This window comes from Triticum urartu, chromosome 1A (assembly GCF_056163025.1).
Source record: "Triticum urartu cultivar PI428250 chromosome 1A, HENAU_Tu73, whole genome shotgun sequence".
Classification (NCBI taxonomy): Eukaryota; Viridiplantae; Streptophyta; class Magnoliopsida; order Poales; family Poaceae; genus Triticum; species Triticum urartu.
The window spans coordinates 526,009,257-526,024,834 of NC_141873.1; the positions used below are offsets into that span (position 1 = coordinate 526,009,257).

General features: G+C 45.0%; 2 protein-coding genes and 1 non-coding gene across 5 annotated transcripts; 2 read left to right on the forward strand and 1 right to left on the reverse strand.

Moving 5' to 3' along the window:
* Positions 1-3,176: 3,176 nt before the first annotated feature.
* On the forward strand, positions 3,177-7,755 carry PEL3 (HXXXD-type acyl-transferase family protein). Its single transcript, XM_087528490.1, has 2 exons — positions 3,177-3,742; positions 6,555-7,755. The coding sequence occupies exons 1-2, from the start codon at positions 3,287-3,289 to the stop codon at positions 7,440-7,442; spliced, it is 1,344 nt and encodes a 447-aa protein (XP_087384616.1). The 5' UTR covers positions 3,177-3,286; the 3' UTR covers positions 7,443-7,755.
* Positions 7,756-11,690: 3,935 nt separating this feature from the next.
* Positions 11,691-13,996, forward strand: LOC125528679 (E3 ubiquitin-protein ligase APD2). 3 transcript variants are annotated; one of them, XM_048693122.2, is made up of 9 exons: positions 11,691-11,838; positions 11,922-12,172; positions 12,317-12,419; positions 12,493-12,543; positions 12,621-12,703; positions 12,822-12,971; positions 13,061-13,118; positions 13,217-13,514; positions 13,597-13,996. In XM_048693122.2, the coding sequence occupies exons 1-9, from the start codon at positions 11,784-11,786 to the stop codon at positions 13,673-13,675; spliced, it is 1,128 nt and encodes a 375-aa protein (XP_048549079.1). In that variant the 5' UTR covers positions 11,691-11,783; the 3' UTR covers positions 13,676-13,996. The 3 variants fall into 3 exon arrangements, with proteins under 3 accessions (XP_048549079.1, XP_048549080.1, XP_087384628.1); XM_048693123.2 differs by having other exon boundaries at positions 12,496-12,543; XM_087528502.1 differs by having other exon boundaries at positions 12,499-12,543.
* Positions 13,775-13,847, reverse strand: TRNAK-CUU (transfer RNA lysine (anticodon CUU)). Its single transcript has one exon. It is a non-coding gene; the product is annotated as a tRNA-Lys (tRNA).
* Positions 13,997-15,578: the final 1,582 nt, after the last annotated feature.

Genomic DNA, 15,578 nt, shown 5'->3' on the forward strand with positions numbered 1-15,578 from the left:
TTTTTACAGAATTCTAAAGAAAACTAACATATGGAATATGGGCCACACAGAATGCGGGTTCGGCTCCTCTGCAGTTGCGTCCCTACTGCACCTATGCTAGCTAGCAAGATCTGCCATCCAGCCAAATCCAAAGGCTCTCATTCCTTCCCCTAAATTCTGCTATTAACTGGAAAAAATTCTGATTTCTGTGTGGGGATTACCCTACGGCCGGAGGCTTGGGGCCAAACAAGACAAGGAGAAGAACCAATTGCGCGCCATGCAGCGATCTGTTCGACATCCTCCCCTTCATCCTCCATATACACCCATCTATTGATCATGTAGATGATCTCTCTTTTGCCTTCCTTCTCCTAGAGAAGAAAGCAATGTCCAGCAGTATTTCACTTGCTACTGCTTGGTCTATACTGTTGTAGTACTCGGCAAGTTCTGCAGTATTTTCTTAGCTTTGTTACTATACTATACTACGGAAGCGGATTAGGAGCACTCGGGTGCTCCACTCCCCTATATCAAAAAATAATTAATAATTCAAAAAAAAGTCAAAAAAATCCTGGATATATTTTTGAACCAAATATGACTAGGTATTGTACTCATATAAAAAGTTCAGCCAAGGAGTAATTCTCGTTGACTTCAGGGCAAAAAAACAAATTTATGACGACAATATAACATGAATAGCGCTTGTATCTAGCATTTTTTAGGAAATCTTTGACCCCGAATACAATAAAAGTCATTTTCTATTTAATCTTTTTATACGAGTGCAATACTTGGTCATGTTTGATTCCATAAAAAGTTCCGGGGTTTTTTGACTTTTTTTGAATTACGAAATTATTTTTGAATATAGGGGGGCGTAGCATCCGAGATAAACCTATGCATTTTTTACTATACTGCCTACTAGCAAAAGGGCTAGTGTGTTACAAACAGGAGAAAAAAATCATAATCTCAAATGGATCAATTTCGTGAAATCATGAACATATTTATAAACTCGTGAACATATTTGAAATCATGAACATTTTTCAAATTCATGACCACCTTTACAAATTTTCGAACATTTTCTAAACTCAAGACCAATTTTTGAATTCATGAACATTTTATACTATTTGCTAACATTTTTTCAAAAGACTGAACATTTAAAAAAATGAATCGGCCAACATTTCTAGAATGGACAAACATTGTTATGGAAATTGGTGGAACAATTTTGAAATTCATGAAGATTTATTTGAGTTAATGGATATTTTCTTGATTTAATGAACATTTTTTGAATCAGCAGACATTTTATGAATGAATAAACTATTTTGTAAGTCACTAACAGTTTTTTAATTTTTAGGATATTTTTTCATTCATGAATATTTTTTGAATTAGCGAAATTTCGTTCAATTTCATTAACATTTTATAATACACAAACTTTTTTAAAAATCATGAACAGTTTCTTATTTCCCGAACATTATTTTTAATAAGCAAACTTTTTTATTAAATCACGGACATTTTTTGAATCCACAAACATTTTATGATTTGTTAAACATTTTATTTCAAAACTATCTTTTTTAAATTTCCAAATATTTTTTAAGTCCTAAATTATTTAAAGTAAAAAAACGGAATTAAGAAAATAAAATAAAAACAAAATTTAGAAAACAGGCCGCCCGGACATGGGCCAGCCCAAACATGTGTGCTGCGTCTTCTCCCAGCACAAAGAGCGCAGTATAGGAGGTCCCTACTGCATGGGCTGGCCCAAGCGAGGGATTCCCTGTGTGAAACATTTTTTTTATCGCTTATAGATGACATTGGTGGGTAATATTTTGCAACTTTGAGAGCAATTTTCATGACGTACCACAAGAATTAATAGTCCCTTTGTTATTACCAGTAAACGGGCCTGTGAGTTGCAACGGGAGGAAAAATACCACATGCTCTTATAGTCTACAGATGGTGGTTTAGAATATGAGAATCTGTAGTTGTAGCTGAAACAAAGATATTCTTAGCCTACAATGCACGGTTCAAGATTCCACGGGCAGGTCTTCTATTTCAACATTACTTGCATGTAGATTTAATATGTACATACAAACGGGCTAGCAACAAATTATTTATTCATGCCATGCGTGGAATGGGGTGTTGTTACGGGTAAAGGAAAACGATAAGAACAAACATGATATATTAGCACACTATGGAGACATACATGCATCGTGGGTGGTTAAACGTCACCAACTTAGGGCATGTCCAACATCATTCCAGTTCTTGGCTTCACTCCACGACCTCAAGCTCATCCTCGCGTCGCTGCCCCGAGCTCGTCCTCGCTTCAGTCTGACGCGAATTATCGCTTTAAAGCTCTTCATACCTCCTCTATCACGTTTATTTTTTTTATGTGCAAATATTTTTGTTGCAACTCTTGAACTTTTTTCACATGCATATTTATTAAAGACACGAGGAGTTTTTCTAAAAGAAATACATAAACAACTTTTATTTTAGTGTCAAACTGTGGGAATCGTATAAATCCCATGTTTATTAGGTGTCTGTCTTTATATTCCATCTTTATTCAGGCATCTCTTCTATTTCCCGTAGTTATGGAATCTCCTTGCCACAAGGTCTCCTCTTTATTCCTGTTATAGCGCAATACATTACATCTTTATTCGGGCATCTCTTTCATTTCTCGCTGACTTATATAAATTGATGTAATTTCGTGTAAAGCAGCGATGTGGTACTTTTAATTAGTACTGCATCCGTTTCTAAATATAAATCTTTTTAGGCATTTTAAATAAGGTACAACATACGGATGTATGTTGACATATTTTAAAGTGTAGATTCACTCATTTTGCTTCATATAAGTCACTTGATGGAATCTTTAGAAAAGACTTGTAGTATTTGGGAACGGAAGTGGTGGCATTGATTCGATTCCCCCGCACGATACATTTGTTTCTTGGCTGAAGGCAGAGATGAAGGTATGCATCCTTGTAAGTCTCCCTCCACCGTGGTATCTTGTCCTCCTTCACACGTCCCGACCGACCGCGCTCCGGGTGGTTTGGAAGGGCGCGGTGGCGGTCGATCAATTAGCTCGGTGCATCAAGGCCGCCATAAATGTCCCACCACCCTCCCAACGGCCATCGCCTTGGTCCTTCCCTTCCCCCATCAAGATGACAACCAAAGCCTGCTCGATCTGCCTCCCCCATCAATGCCCGCACCTCCACCTCCGCCCCTCCTTTATATCACTCACCCGGAGCATCTCTCCCATTCCACGCAGCAGCACAGCGCAGCGCAGCCCGCTGACACCCGCTCGCAGCTTACATCACAGACCGGTTAAACAGCAATGGCCGTGAACAGCGGGGACGCCGCCGCCATGGCCGTCGCGGTCACCGCCACCCGCACGGTGGCGCCGGCCAAGACCAAGGTCACCCTCGCCACCTTCGACCTGCCCTACATCACCTTCTACTACAACCAGAAGCTGCTCCTCTACCGCCTCCCGCAGGGCGCCGCCGACTTCCAGGACGTCACCGCGCGCATGGCCGACGCGCTCGGGGACGCGCTCGCCTACTTCTACCCGCTCGCCGGCCGGATCCGCCAGGAGAAGGGCGACGAAGGTGCGCTGTACGTCGACGGGGAGGAGGGCGCGGAGGTCGTCGAGGCCGCCGCCGAGGGCGTCTCCGTGGACCAGCTCGCCGGCGAGGACTGCGGCGAGGAGGCGGAGAAGCTCATGCAGCAGCTCATACCCTACACCGGCGTCATGAACCTCGAGGGGCTCCACCGCCCGCTGCTCGCGGTCCAGGTATGCGCCGCCGGAGCTCCCTACCTTGATCACTTAGCAACCGTACCTTTGGCATGAATGCGTGATGATACGGGAAAGGGCGTTCATAGCAGCGGTCCGGGGAACGAAATCCTTCGGCGTCCTATTATTTTCGGAGAAATACTGATGGGCGAACGTTCGCTGGGAGAGAGCTCCCAGTGAACGACCTTAGAGCCGTTGGATCGATCGAATGCATGGCATTTTTAAAATAAAAAATACACTGCATCTCTGGCATTTTTCAGCATGGATACCCAGTCTCGAGTGAAAAAGGTACTGTAACTTTTTTATTAAAATCATAGTGCAATAAATCAGCAAAACCTAAAGTCATTTTGCGTCTCCTTCTGACTTACTGGGGTGGATATAATCTCCCCAACACATACATAATGCTTTAACTAATACACGAAAATGCATACCATGATTTTAAGTGAGCTCTCTCTTATACTCCCTTCATTTTTTAAAAAGTGTACTTCCAACTTTGTTGAAGGGTCAAACTATTTTAAAATTTGACAGAGTTTGTGCAAAAATATATCAATGCTTGTAAAACTAAATAGGTATATGACGAAAAAATATTCTATCATAAATCTAACACTACTAATTTGATGGCATAAATGTTGGTCTATTATTGTATAAATACGGTTAAACATAAAAAAATAACTTTCCAACAAAATTGAAAGTACACTCTTTTAAAGACGAAGGGAGTATGTGCATTTTCTATGGGCCTTTTGCTAATAAAATGAAAAGGAAAGAGACGAATTCTAATGTCCGTTATAACATCTATGTGTAGTTTTTGTGACCATTTAATTATATATTTTTAAAGAGTTTGAATTCAATTTTTTGGATGATAAAAAGACACGGATTTGTCAGGAAACCGGTTATTGCGGCTCTCCAAAAAATAATATCAACAAAAAAATGTTGGCATAAACTCACTAATCACTGGGAAAAAAGATAAAAAGCAAGGTCTTGTTGTGAAATTTGGGGTTGTTCACTGATGGTGACCAAGCTATGAGGCATCGAGCGTATGTAGCCCCGCCATACGAGCTAGTGACGAACCCTAGCGGCTAAGCCGGTTAGATCATTTTAGCAGTGGCGCCTGGTAAGCGAAAGTGGTCAACAAGGGGCAGGTGGACTGCAGCGGACAACTTTAGATTTCGCCCTACCTTAAGCATGGTTGCAAGATCTACATATTTGGCGCATTTTAATTGAGTACTACAATGCACTTAAAGCAAGACATGGAGTATAAATTACTAAACTGAGATGAGAATTAGTTCGAATTTATCAGCACAACTATGCAAGGTTCACTATTTTAAAATATCTGAACAGATATTTGTCATTCCTACGAATGGCATTGTCATGCCCATGTCTTGCCGACACGTGCATTCTGGCCTTCTGGGAGCCATATGTTGTTGACAAGGGAATGCCAAACACTCAAATTGCTATACGTACCGTTTAAAATGGCAAATCTGCAAAGACCAGTTCTTTTGAGTGACTTAAAAAAATAAGCTGCCTCTTCCCAGATTAAAAAGTAAGTCACCCTCTAAATTTTCTGAGACTTCTAAATTAGTTATTCCATAACTAACTTAGAAGCCCCAATGAATAAGACATGTGGCTTATGCAGAAAACTGGAAGGAGACGGCTTATTTTTAAGAGAAAAGTATGTTTTTGGTCCCTCAAATTTCTCAAAAGTATAAACTTGGTCCCTCAAGATTTGTTGGTAGATATTAGCCCTTCAAGTCTCAAAATCGAATAAGTTTGCTCCAAAACCATATTTGAGCACATTGACCGGGTTTGACCATGTTGACCAGATTTGACTGATGAACAGTAAATTCAAAAAAAATCAAAGAAACTCAGGAAATCTGAAATCTTATGACAACCAAGATGCTTGGGTGTGCTAGGTGCGTGTAAGTTTTTGTGGTCAAATAACATTCGAGGAGCTCTAGCCAAAAAACAATTTTTGGCTTTTCATTTTGTGAGCTGATTTTTTTTTTTGCCACGAGCTCCTCGAATGTTGAAACACAACACAAATTTTCACGCACGTAGCTCACCCAAGCATCTTGGTTTCCATAAAATTTTAGTTTTTTTTGAATTTGTTTGCTATTTCTTTGAATTTACTATTCATCGGTCAAACCTAGTCAACATGCTCAAAATTTGGTTTTTGACCGAACTTCTCCGGTTTCCAGACTTGAAGGACCAAATGTCTACCATAAAATCTTGAGGGACCAAGTCTATACTTTTAGGAAACTTGAGGGACCAAAAACACATTTTTCTCTATTTTTAAAGCTGTAAAAAAAACTGGCCATGTTGATCCAATTGCTACACTGCTGGCTTAGTTAGGTAGTATAGCCGTATACTTAAAAAAATCAGGATAGTATACTTTTTTTAGGAAGGACGGTATACTTTTAAGATGATTACATCAACAAACTGCAGAGGTTGTGCACCGACACATTTTCCAGCTGCGCGATGTAAATAAGGGGCAGCATTCTGATTCCGACACATGCATGGTCCATGTGTAATAAATACTCTCTGTCTCAAAATAAAGTTGTATTAAATTAAAGACATTTAGTTTAGGACGAAGGAAGTACGTAAATTTATCGACCGACAAGTAGTAGGCCAGCATTATTGATTGCATAGTAGGTCATTGCGCGTACACACACTGCCGTAGAAAAAAAAAACTATAGACGTTCATCTTTCTGCAATTTAATTTTCATACTGAAATTCGCCATATTCTTCTTCATTTTGTTCAAATTTCCTCAAACTGAAAAGTAATATGGACACATACGATGGGGTTGCATTGCAGTTCACTAAGCTCAAGGACGGCCTCGCCGTGGGCTGCGCCTTCAACCACGCCGTGCTGGACGGCACCGCCACGTGGCACTTCATGAGCTCCTGGGCGGAGCTCTGCCGCGGCGCCGCCGCCCCGTCGGCGCTCCCGATCCACAACCGCGCCATGGCGCGCTCCGTGCGCGTCGGCCTCACCCTGCCGGCCTCCGCGGAGGCGCACGAGAAGACGGACCCCAACGGGCCCAAGAAGCCGCTCGTGGCCCGCGTCTTCTCCTTCCCGGAGCCCGTCGTGGCCCGCATCAAGGCCAACGCCAACGCGGCGCTGCCCCCCGGCGCGAAGCCCTTCTCCGCCTTCCAGTCCCTGGGCGCCCACATCTGGCGGTCCGTCTCGCGCGCGCGCGAGCTGGGCCCCGCGGACATCACCGTCTTCGCCGTGTTCGCTGACTGCCGGGCCCGCCTCGACCCGCCCGTGCCGGCGACGTACTTCGGCAACCTCATCCAGGCGGTGTTCACGGGCGTGCCCGCGGGGATGCTCCTGGGCGGGCCGCCGGAGCTGGCGGCCGGGATGCTGCAGAAGGCCATCGGCGAGCACGACGCGGCCGCCGTGACGCGGAGGCTGGACGAGTACGAGGCGGCGCCCAAGCTGTTCCACTACAGCGACGCCGGGCCCAACTGCGTGGCCGTGGGCAGCTCGCCGCGCTTCCGCGTGTACGACGTGGACTTCGGGTTCGGCAGGCCGGAGCGCGTCCGCAGCGGCGGCAACAACAAGTTCGACGGGATGGTGTACCTGTACCCGGGCCGCGGCGGCGACAGCGGCGGCATCGACGTGGAGCTGGCGCTGCAGCCGGAGCCCATGCAGAGGCTCGAGAAGGACGAGGAGTTCCTGCAGATCGCGGCTGCATGATCGCCTGCGCGACGCTGCCTGCGTTATTTAGTGAGCTTAATTAAGCAAAGGTTTGTGATTTAGCCAGCTTCGTTAATTCGATCTTCTTCACTAGTGCATGTGTGTTTGCTTGTTACTGCTGCGGATCTGTTCCGGTTAAATAAGGATCGATCGATTAGTTTGTGTAAGATCACCATCCTATTTGTCGTGTCATGTCACACAAATAGTCATGTAATGTACTAGTAGTATGTGATCCGCCTACAGGATTTGCATATTTGTTTGCACGTACTCGGCTCATCCCTTCTGAATTAAAACTACTGTGTTTCCCTTTTCATATTTCTGAAGAGCGATGCATACATCAAAGATGTTTATGGCACCACGCCAAACATCATCATCACTTTACGTTTTTCATTTCCCCTAGGGTTTTCGCCTAGGGTCTACCTTGTCCTTCGGCCGCGCTACCAAAGTCATCAACCATCGATCGCCGGGGATTCCTCGAGGTTTGGTGGCTCCATCGTCCGTGAGGAGAGACCGCATTCTGCATGGCGGAACCACACACGATTGAGGCTAGCAAGGGGGGAAAGGAAGATGGGCCGGGTAGATGAGTTGCGGGCGTCGAGGGTAGAAGGGAGTCACGGGAAGCAAGGGATCGGGGATTCCCCGTATGATCCGCCAATCATGATGAAAAACTCGGGGAGGAGCGAGCAAGCAACAACAGTGCAGATCAGGAGGATGTTGATGGGGGAGACTGGGATTGCTCCGGCCCCGACCCACATCTCGAGGACGGTTTCGATGGGCTGAACAACTTCATGGTGAGGAAGAAGAGGTTGGGGTTGTTTAGGGTTCATACACAGCGACCCTCCAAGGCTCCAACCATGCCGCGTTGCTTTTTTTAAAAGAACACCGCACTTTATTTCATTCAAATAAGTTTACAGGGATCACTAGTAGAAAAAGGGTCATTTGTCCCGATTCTAGAGGGTTTTTAGTCCCGATTCTGGAATCGAGACTAAAGGGTGATTGTTTGGATATCAAGTATTAGCTATGGATTTGTACCGAACGAGTTTTAAGCCGGTTTTTAGCAAAATCGGTTTTACTAATTATTTTCTGAATAATCAGTTTATAGGGAACTATGTTTGGAGTTAGGAAAGTATAAAATGAGTTGGTCGGGTTCCATGTTTGTATAGTGATTCACGTGGCCTTCTCTTTCTCGTGTGTACTTACGTCAATTTCGCTACTGGAGTCCAACTAAGGTTTCATGGTCTATCTGACACAAACTACTCAATTTACATGATGACACGGACATATATAATGTGTTATGCTTTTTCCTATTATATTACCTAGATGATAAAGAAAAACTTTGGTCAACGCTCTTGATCTTCGACGGATACAAAGGCGGCTCAACAATCCTGCTATTGGACCTGGCCAAACAGGGTTAGTGACAACTGGTACTACGATCATCGGCGATGAGGACGACAAAGACGACAAGCGGAAACATGTGTCATGTGTTATACTAAAATGGATGATGTGGACATGAGGATGAGGTATTAGTCATGTTTATTATGTTATAGTCATGAGGGTGAGGCCTTTAGATATGCTCAGTGGATAATGGCATGTGAGGGTTGTTTTCTCCCGTTGCAACGCATAGGCATATTTGCTAGTGTAAGCCTAATATTCCCGTGCCACCCACGCTGGACCAGACCATCTAAGGGGCGTCTGAGGTGAGGGACTCATTCACCGCGCTGCAAGCGAGGTACAACCGTGGGAGCTATATCTCGTTTATAACGAGATAGAAGCTCCGCTCACCTGAAGGATTTTCATGTAGCTATAGTGTCGGGTCGGCCTAATTCGGGATCAATATATAGCGCATTTTTTATGTGTATTATGTGTTTTTCGTCACTAGTTTCTTCGGATTTTATCCTTTTCACCTTTTCTTTTGTTTTTATTTTTCCTTTGACTTTTTGTTCCTTTCTTAGTTTCGGCCGGTTTCATTAGTTTCTCTTACTTCATTGTGTTCTATAGTTTTCATCGGTTTATTTGGTTTTCTTTGTTTTATTTGGTTTTTCTTTGTTTCTTTTCCGGTATTCTTAGTTTCTTCATTGATTTTTCTTCGGGTTTCTCCTTTTTCTTTTTCTTTCTATTTCTCTGGTTTCTTTTATTTTCTTCTATTTCTTTGGTTTTTACTATTCTTTGTTTTCTCTTTAACACACGTCTACATTTTTCATACACACTAGTACATTTTACGCATGCACCAAAAACATTTGCTTGTACAAGTTTAACATTTTTAAATACATGATTAATATTTTAAAAACAATTTTCTGAACAAATTTTACATTTTTGTTATATATCAGGAACATTTTTAATACATGTTTCACATTTTTTTTCAATATATGATTAACATTTTTATATACATGATTAATATTTTTTAAAAATTTATGTTTTAAAGTTCATTTTTTTAAATTAAGGCCCTATATTTTTCTTACACCTGAAACATTTTATTTTATACGTTTAACATTTTTGGAATAGATGATTAATTATTTTTCCAATATTTTTTTTCATGACTACTTTTTGTACACATGTACATTTTTTGTATACATCAGGAACAATTATATGCACCTCTAACATTTTGGAAATATATGATTAACACTTTTTTTTATACACAATCAACATTTTTAGAAATTTATGTTTTAATATTCAATTTTTTCAATACATGTTCTATATTTTTTGTATATATTAGAAAAAAAGTTACAAGTTTTACATTTTTTAAATAGATGATTAGCATTTGTCAGAAACATATATTTTTGGATTTTTAGTCTTTTCAATACACATTATACAGTTTTTGTATACATGTGAATCTTTTTATATACATGTTTAAATAATTTTAAATAAATGGTTAAAAAATTAGAAACATATTCTTTTGTTTATCTTTTCCCATGTTCGTCATACATTTTTTGTACACATAAAAAATAAAAAAACATTTAAAAAAATTAAATGCATTCTTAATAGTTTTTGTCAAAAATGTATGTAATATATTGTTGTAATATTTACAAATTTGAAAGTATAAACAAAAGTAAAAAAAGAAACCAAAAATGAAAAAAAAGTGAAATGAAAACTGAAAACAAACGAGGCAGTGGACTCCGCACGCCAGGGCTGTCCAGTGTGGCGTTCCCCTCACGCGAGGCTACCATCGAAGTCCCGTACACATGTGTGTGTGGTGTGCGGAGCTGACGATAGCTGGAGGCACTCGTTTTTGGAATGCACAATGTCTAGAAGCGTATGGGCGCTATCGAGCGAGGAGCTAGTGCAACATATGTGCATGAACAAAGACGATGATGCCAAGGGCTGGTATTCGCCATGAGCGATTCGCTGCCGTTGGAGGATTTTACTACACTGATCACTACCCTTTGGGCGATATGGCAATGCTAGACGGAAGATAATTCATGAAGGAGTTTTGCAGACGCCCTACGCAACACAGGCTTTTATTGGAAGGTTTCTTTCAGACCTTCAGTGCTTGTTCAAGCCGGCCCAGGTAGTTCGTGCAGCAGGTTCACCTCGACCAAGCAACTGGATTCCTCCGGCTGGAGATCACTTCAAGATTAACACTGATGATGTGGTGTCAAGATGGGGAGGTAAGGAGGCTGTAGCAGCTATATGTCGCGATGAACAAGGTAACTTTCTTGGAGCCTCTTCGGTTTTGGTCAACAATATAGAAGATCCAGAGACTCTAGAAGTGATGGCGATCAGAGAAGCTATGGCCTTAGCAAATGATCTATATATCCAAGAAATCTCGGCAGCATCGGGCTGTAAGAATGCGGTCAAAGCAGTACGAAAAGGAACCTCTTCATTTTATGAAGCGATTGTGCTGGAAGTCAAAGAGTCATCTAGAGCTTTTATTTCTTGTATTTTCTTACATGAGTTTAGAACCTTGAATATCGAGGCACACGAGCTAGCAAAGCATACATTATCATTGGGGACCGGCCATCATGTTTGATTAGGTCACCCGGCAAATCTCTTTTCGTCCATGTAAATTGTGTGACGGTTGAATAAAAAACTTTGCAAGTTTGCCTAAAAAAACCATCGAAGTCGCGTGGAGTAGCCGCGCCCAGGTACAGCCCCTGCCCGTCCACAACAAACCTATCAAAAAAAAAATCCACAACAAAGCTGAACCGTCTCACCGTTTCGGCAACTGAGACCGGTCGTTCCTCCAGGAGCCTTGGGACCGGTAGGTAGCTGCTGAGCACGCGCGGCCTCGCAGGCTAGCAAAGCAGAGCGCCCTGGCCCTAGTTTCAATGGCCCCACCCTCGCGCCAGGAGTCCGTCCGTTCGGAGTCCATCCATCTCTCGCACGCTTCCTCTCCTCCCGGCCATGGCGGCGGCAGCGACGTCCTGCTTCGTCCTCGTCCTCGCGCTCTGCCTTCTCGGTCCGCTACACACGCGGTTGCTACGGCGCTGTAGTTAACTGACATCGATGTTTCGCCCTGACGCATTAACCGTGCATGTGCAGTGTCCATGGCGCTGATGGCGGGGCACTACTACGGCCGGGCGGAGCTGGTCGCCGGCCCGGGCTGCTCGCGGCTCCTGCGGGCGAACCCGCTTTTCGTGCAGGACATCATGGTGAGGGCTGCGGAGGAGGAAGGGTCGGGAGCCAACGGGCTCGTGCTCTACGGGCTCGCCGAGATACCGGGCCTCCTGGACGACGTGCCCGCGGTGTGGTCGGAGGCTCGCCGCGTCGTCCTGCCGGCCAACTCTCACAAGGTACACTGCCCCGCACTCGTGCTTCCGTCGTGTCAGACGATCGATACTCTACACGCGTGGTTCAGAAGTTCAGACTAAGCTATGTATAAAAATGGTGTGAACTAGAGCTACATGTCTTGTGTATAAACGCGCGCGCGCATGCAGGAATGGGTCTATTTTCTGAACGAAGGTAGTCAGATCGAGGTCAACTACAGCGTCGAGCCTGGAACTGGACTAACCAATCCACTCCGGATCACCATTGCTCAAGGTAATAGAGGGTTCTGATTAATATCCTAAAGCTACTATTAGTACTCATGTGCTGAGATTTGGAGCTTGCACAGCAGCAGGTAAGGTAGGCTTCACGCAGTGGTCAGAGGAGCCATCGGTACACGGTAAGCATGCACCGTCAGAGCCTCTGAACCGCAGCTATGTGGTAACATTACAAGATCCTAACCTTGCCAAATCACAGGAACCGGAGCAGTTAAGCAGATCATCAATTCATCCGACGACTACTACGTCACCGTCAGCAACCTGCGCGACCAAGACACGACGGTAACAAAGTTGTAGAGTGGCATGGCATCCCATCCCATCCCATGTTCGGTCGGTGTGATCGATCAGATCTTGGCCTGTAACAGCAGTTGAGAGGATTGGTTTGGGTTTTGGCATGCAGGCGATGCTGGATTTCAGGATCAGCGCCATGCTCTACAACACCAGCGGAGCAGAGTACGCGTGCTCGCCGTCGCCGGGCAGCTCCGGCTGCACGTACCGGCTCCCGATCCTGGGGGAGAACGTGGCCGTCCTGTCGTCCGGCCTGAAACAGGTGAGGATAAACCCCTGAACCCTCTGAACATTCAGCCACGGTACGGGCACTGCTCTGAGCTTCTGAGACTGGACTCTGACGATGTGCAGGGCGTGAAGGTGGAGCTCTCGTACGGCCCGCGCTGGATCATCTACTTCGTCGGCTCAGGTACGGCGCAAATGCAACCTCAGCTCAGCTCAGCTCGATGAAATCACGCCGCTGAAATGTATGTACTCCAGCTGAATGTTTCTTTCGCACGCATGCAGCCATCCTGGCGGTGTCGCTGCTGCTGCTGTACGAGGTGCTGAGCGTGCTGCTCGGGTTCTGCTGCGCCGTCGCCGCGGCCCAGAGGGAGACGACGACGACGGCCTCGTTGCTGCAGAGCAAGGATGAGGAAGAGGGCGGGAGCCGGGGCTCGTCCTTCGAATCAGTGTCCTCCCACGACGGCGAGGCGGGCGACGAGGAGGAGGGGCGGCGGCTGTGCGTGGTGTGCTGCGACGCCCGGAGGGACTGCTTCTTCATGCCCTGCGGCCACTCCGCCACCTGCCACGCCTGCGGCACCAAGTACGTATCTTACGCGCAGCTTTTCGTATTCTGCCATGGAAGGGTATAAGATCATGGAGGTGATGCTAGTGATGTGTGGCAGGATTGTTGAGGGAGATGCTAGCTGCTGCCCGTTCTGCCGGAGGAAGCTGAAGAAGGTGAGGAGGATCTTCTGCGTATGAGCGACATTCTGATCTCATGAAGGCTGGCTGGCTTGGCCTGTGAGGAACCAAGGATGAACATTTCTGACTGTGAGGGCCAAAAAAAATCATACCGAAAATCGCCCACCGTGGGGCTCGAACCCACGACCACAAGGTTAAGAGCCTTGCGCTCTACCAACTGAGCTAGACGGGCTTGGTGAGCGGTAAATAATTAGTAGTTAGTTACTGTGACTTTCCGATGCGAAGAGCGTAGAATGGTGTTGACTACCTTGTACTAGCACTCTATGACAGCCTGTCAGCGGTTGCTTTGACATCATGGTATTATCAGTTTTTCTTTTATGACGAGCATCGCGTGTTATATTCCAACTAATAGAGTGACTCCAGTCAGAAGAAATACACGTAGTTGCGAAAGAAATTACAAGGGTGGACACCTAAGACAAGAGCCAAACACGAGACGAAAGACAGAAAACGGAGTGGGAAACTGACTGAAGAAGTCAAACCAAAATGGAGCGGCTACACGTCAGTCGATTGAAATTTTTTTAAGGGGTTAGTTGATTTTCATCTTCCAATCTCCATCGTTGGATCTTGATCAAACGCCCAGAACTTTATCTTCAACCTCAAACTTGATCTGTCCTGAGCCGCCGGCCTAACCACCAGTCCCCACCCTCCCCGAAACCACCCCCTACCGTTGGTCTTCCGCCGCCCCTGGCCATCCCTCCCCCTTGCGCCGAGTTTTTTCTCTAGCAAAGCCCCACACCATCACCCCCACCTTAAACCCTAAGATAGATACTGGGGTAGCCTCTCCGGCGAGCCCCCGCTGCGACTTTTTCTTCCTTCCCTCTGGCGCCTCATTTCTTCTAGGGAAAATCGACTGACCCAAATCAGATCTTCAGCCAACTGGAGTTTAGCTAAACTGAACCAATATATCTAACAGCTGACACCTTGAGAGCGATCCACGACAGCACATGCAGAAATGCACATCAAGAACCTTATTAGGGAAATGATATTCCGTTGGTCGGGAGAGGCATGCTGAAAGTGCTAGAATCACTGATGGATATCTTAGATCTAGTTGTGGATTAGAATGCACGTACATTCTGCTTGATGTATAGGATGGTTAGATGAGTGTCGTCGTCCATACTCTTCGTGGTTGATGACACTATGCCACAGTGACAAAAGAACTTGGGATGCGACCCTGTCAATGTTCGATCGACGTTGTCTTTGCTATGTCTCTATTGGCGGGATTCGGTCTTCAAAAACCATTAGGTGATAGGAGTTTATTAGGTGCTTATGGTGTGGCTTTTTCTTTTTCTGTGATGGAGGTGCTTATGGTTGTTGTTGGTCACTTTTATGTTTTGCAATGATGGATGCTCTCTTCATTTGTGATTGTTCCCTTGCATGAATCAGATTTAAAATTCCCTAGGGTGTTTCCTCTAAACATAGACAATGAATCTCATGAGCTCCTCACACTAGCTATTACCCCTCTCAACATATCTTAGTCTTTTTTTCTGCGAAAAGGCGCCTTATGAAAAGCAATGCCTGGGAGGTCATCAACGTAGACTAGAAGGTGCCGACGACTGCGATGTGTGTAGCAAATCGCCGCTCGGAGAAGAAGACGCCAAAAAGAGCCTATAGATACTCCAAAGACCACAAACGCCATCTGAATCCGAATGAATCCACTGGAGACCAAAGCCGAATAGATTCAGGAAGATTAGTTGGAGACGCCAAAAAGTGCACTGACAAAACGGAGATAGGACGAGAAGGACATTAGTCCAAAACTGGAACAACACCGGCGCCTTGGCGCCCCGACCAAGACACAACGACTCCCTAAAACTAGCCTAAACCAAGACACCCATGCCAATGTACGCCAAATCCGGACTTCATTCTTCACTTGATACTTTCCAAGATCTCCGTGAAAGGAACATTT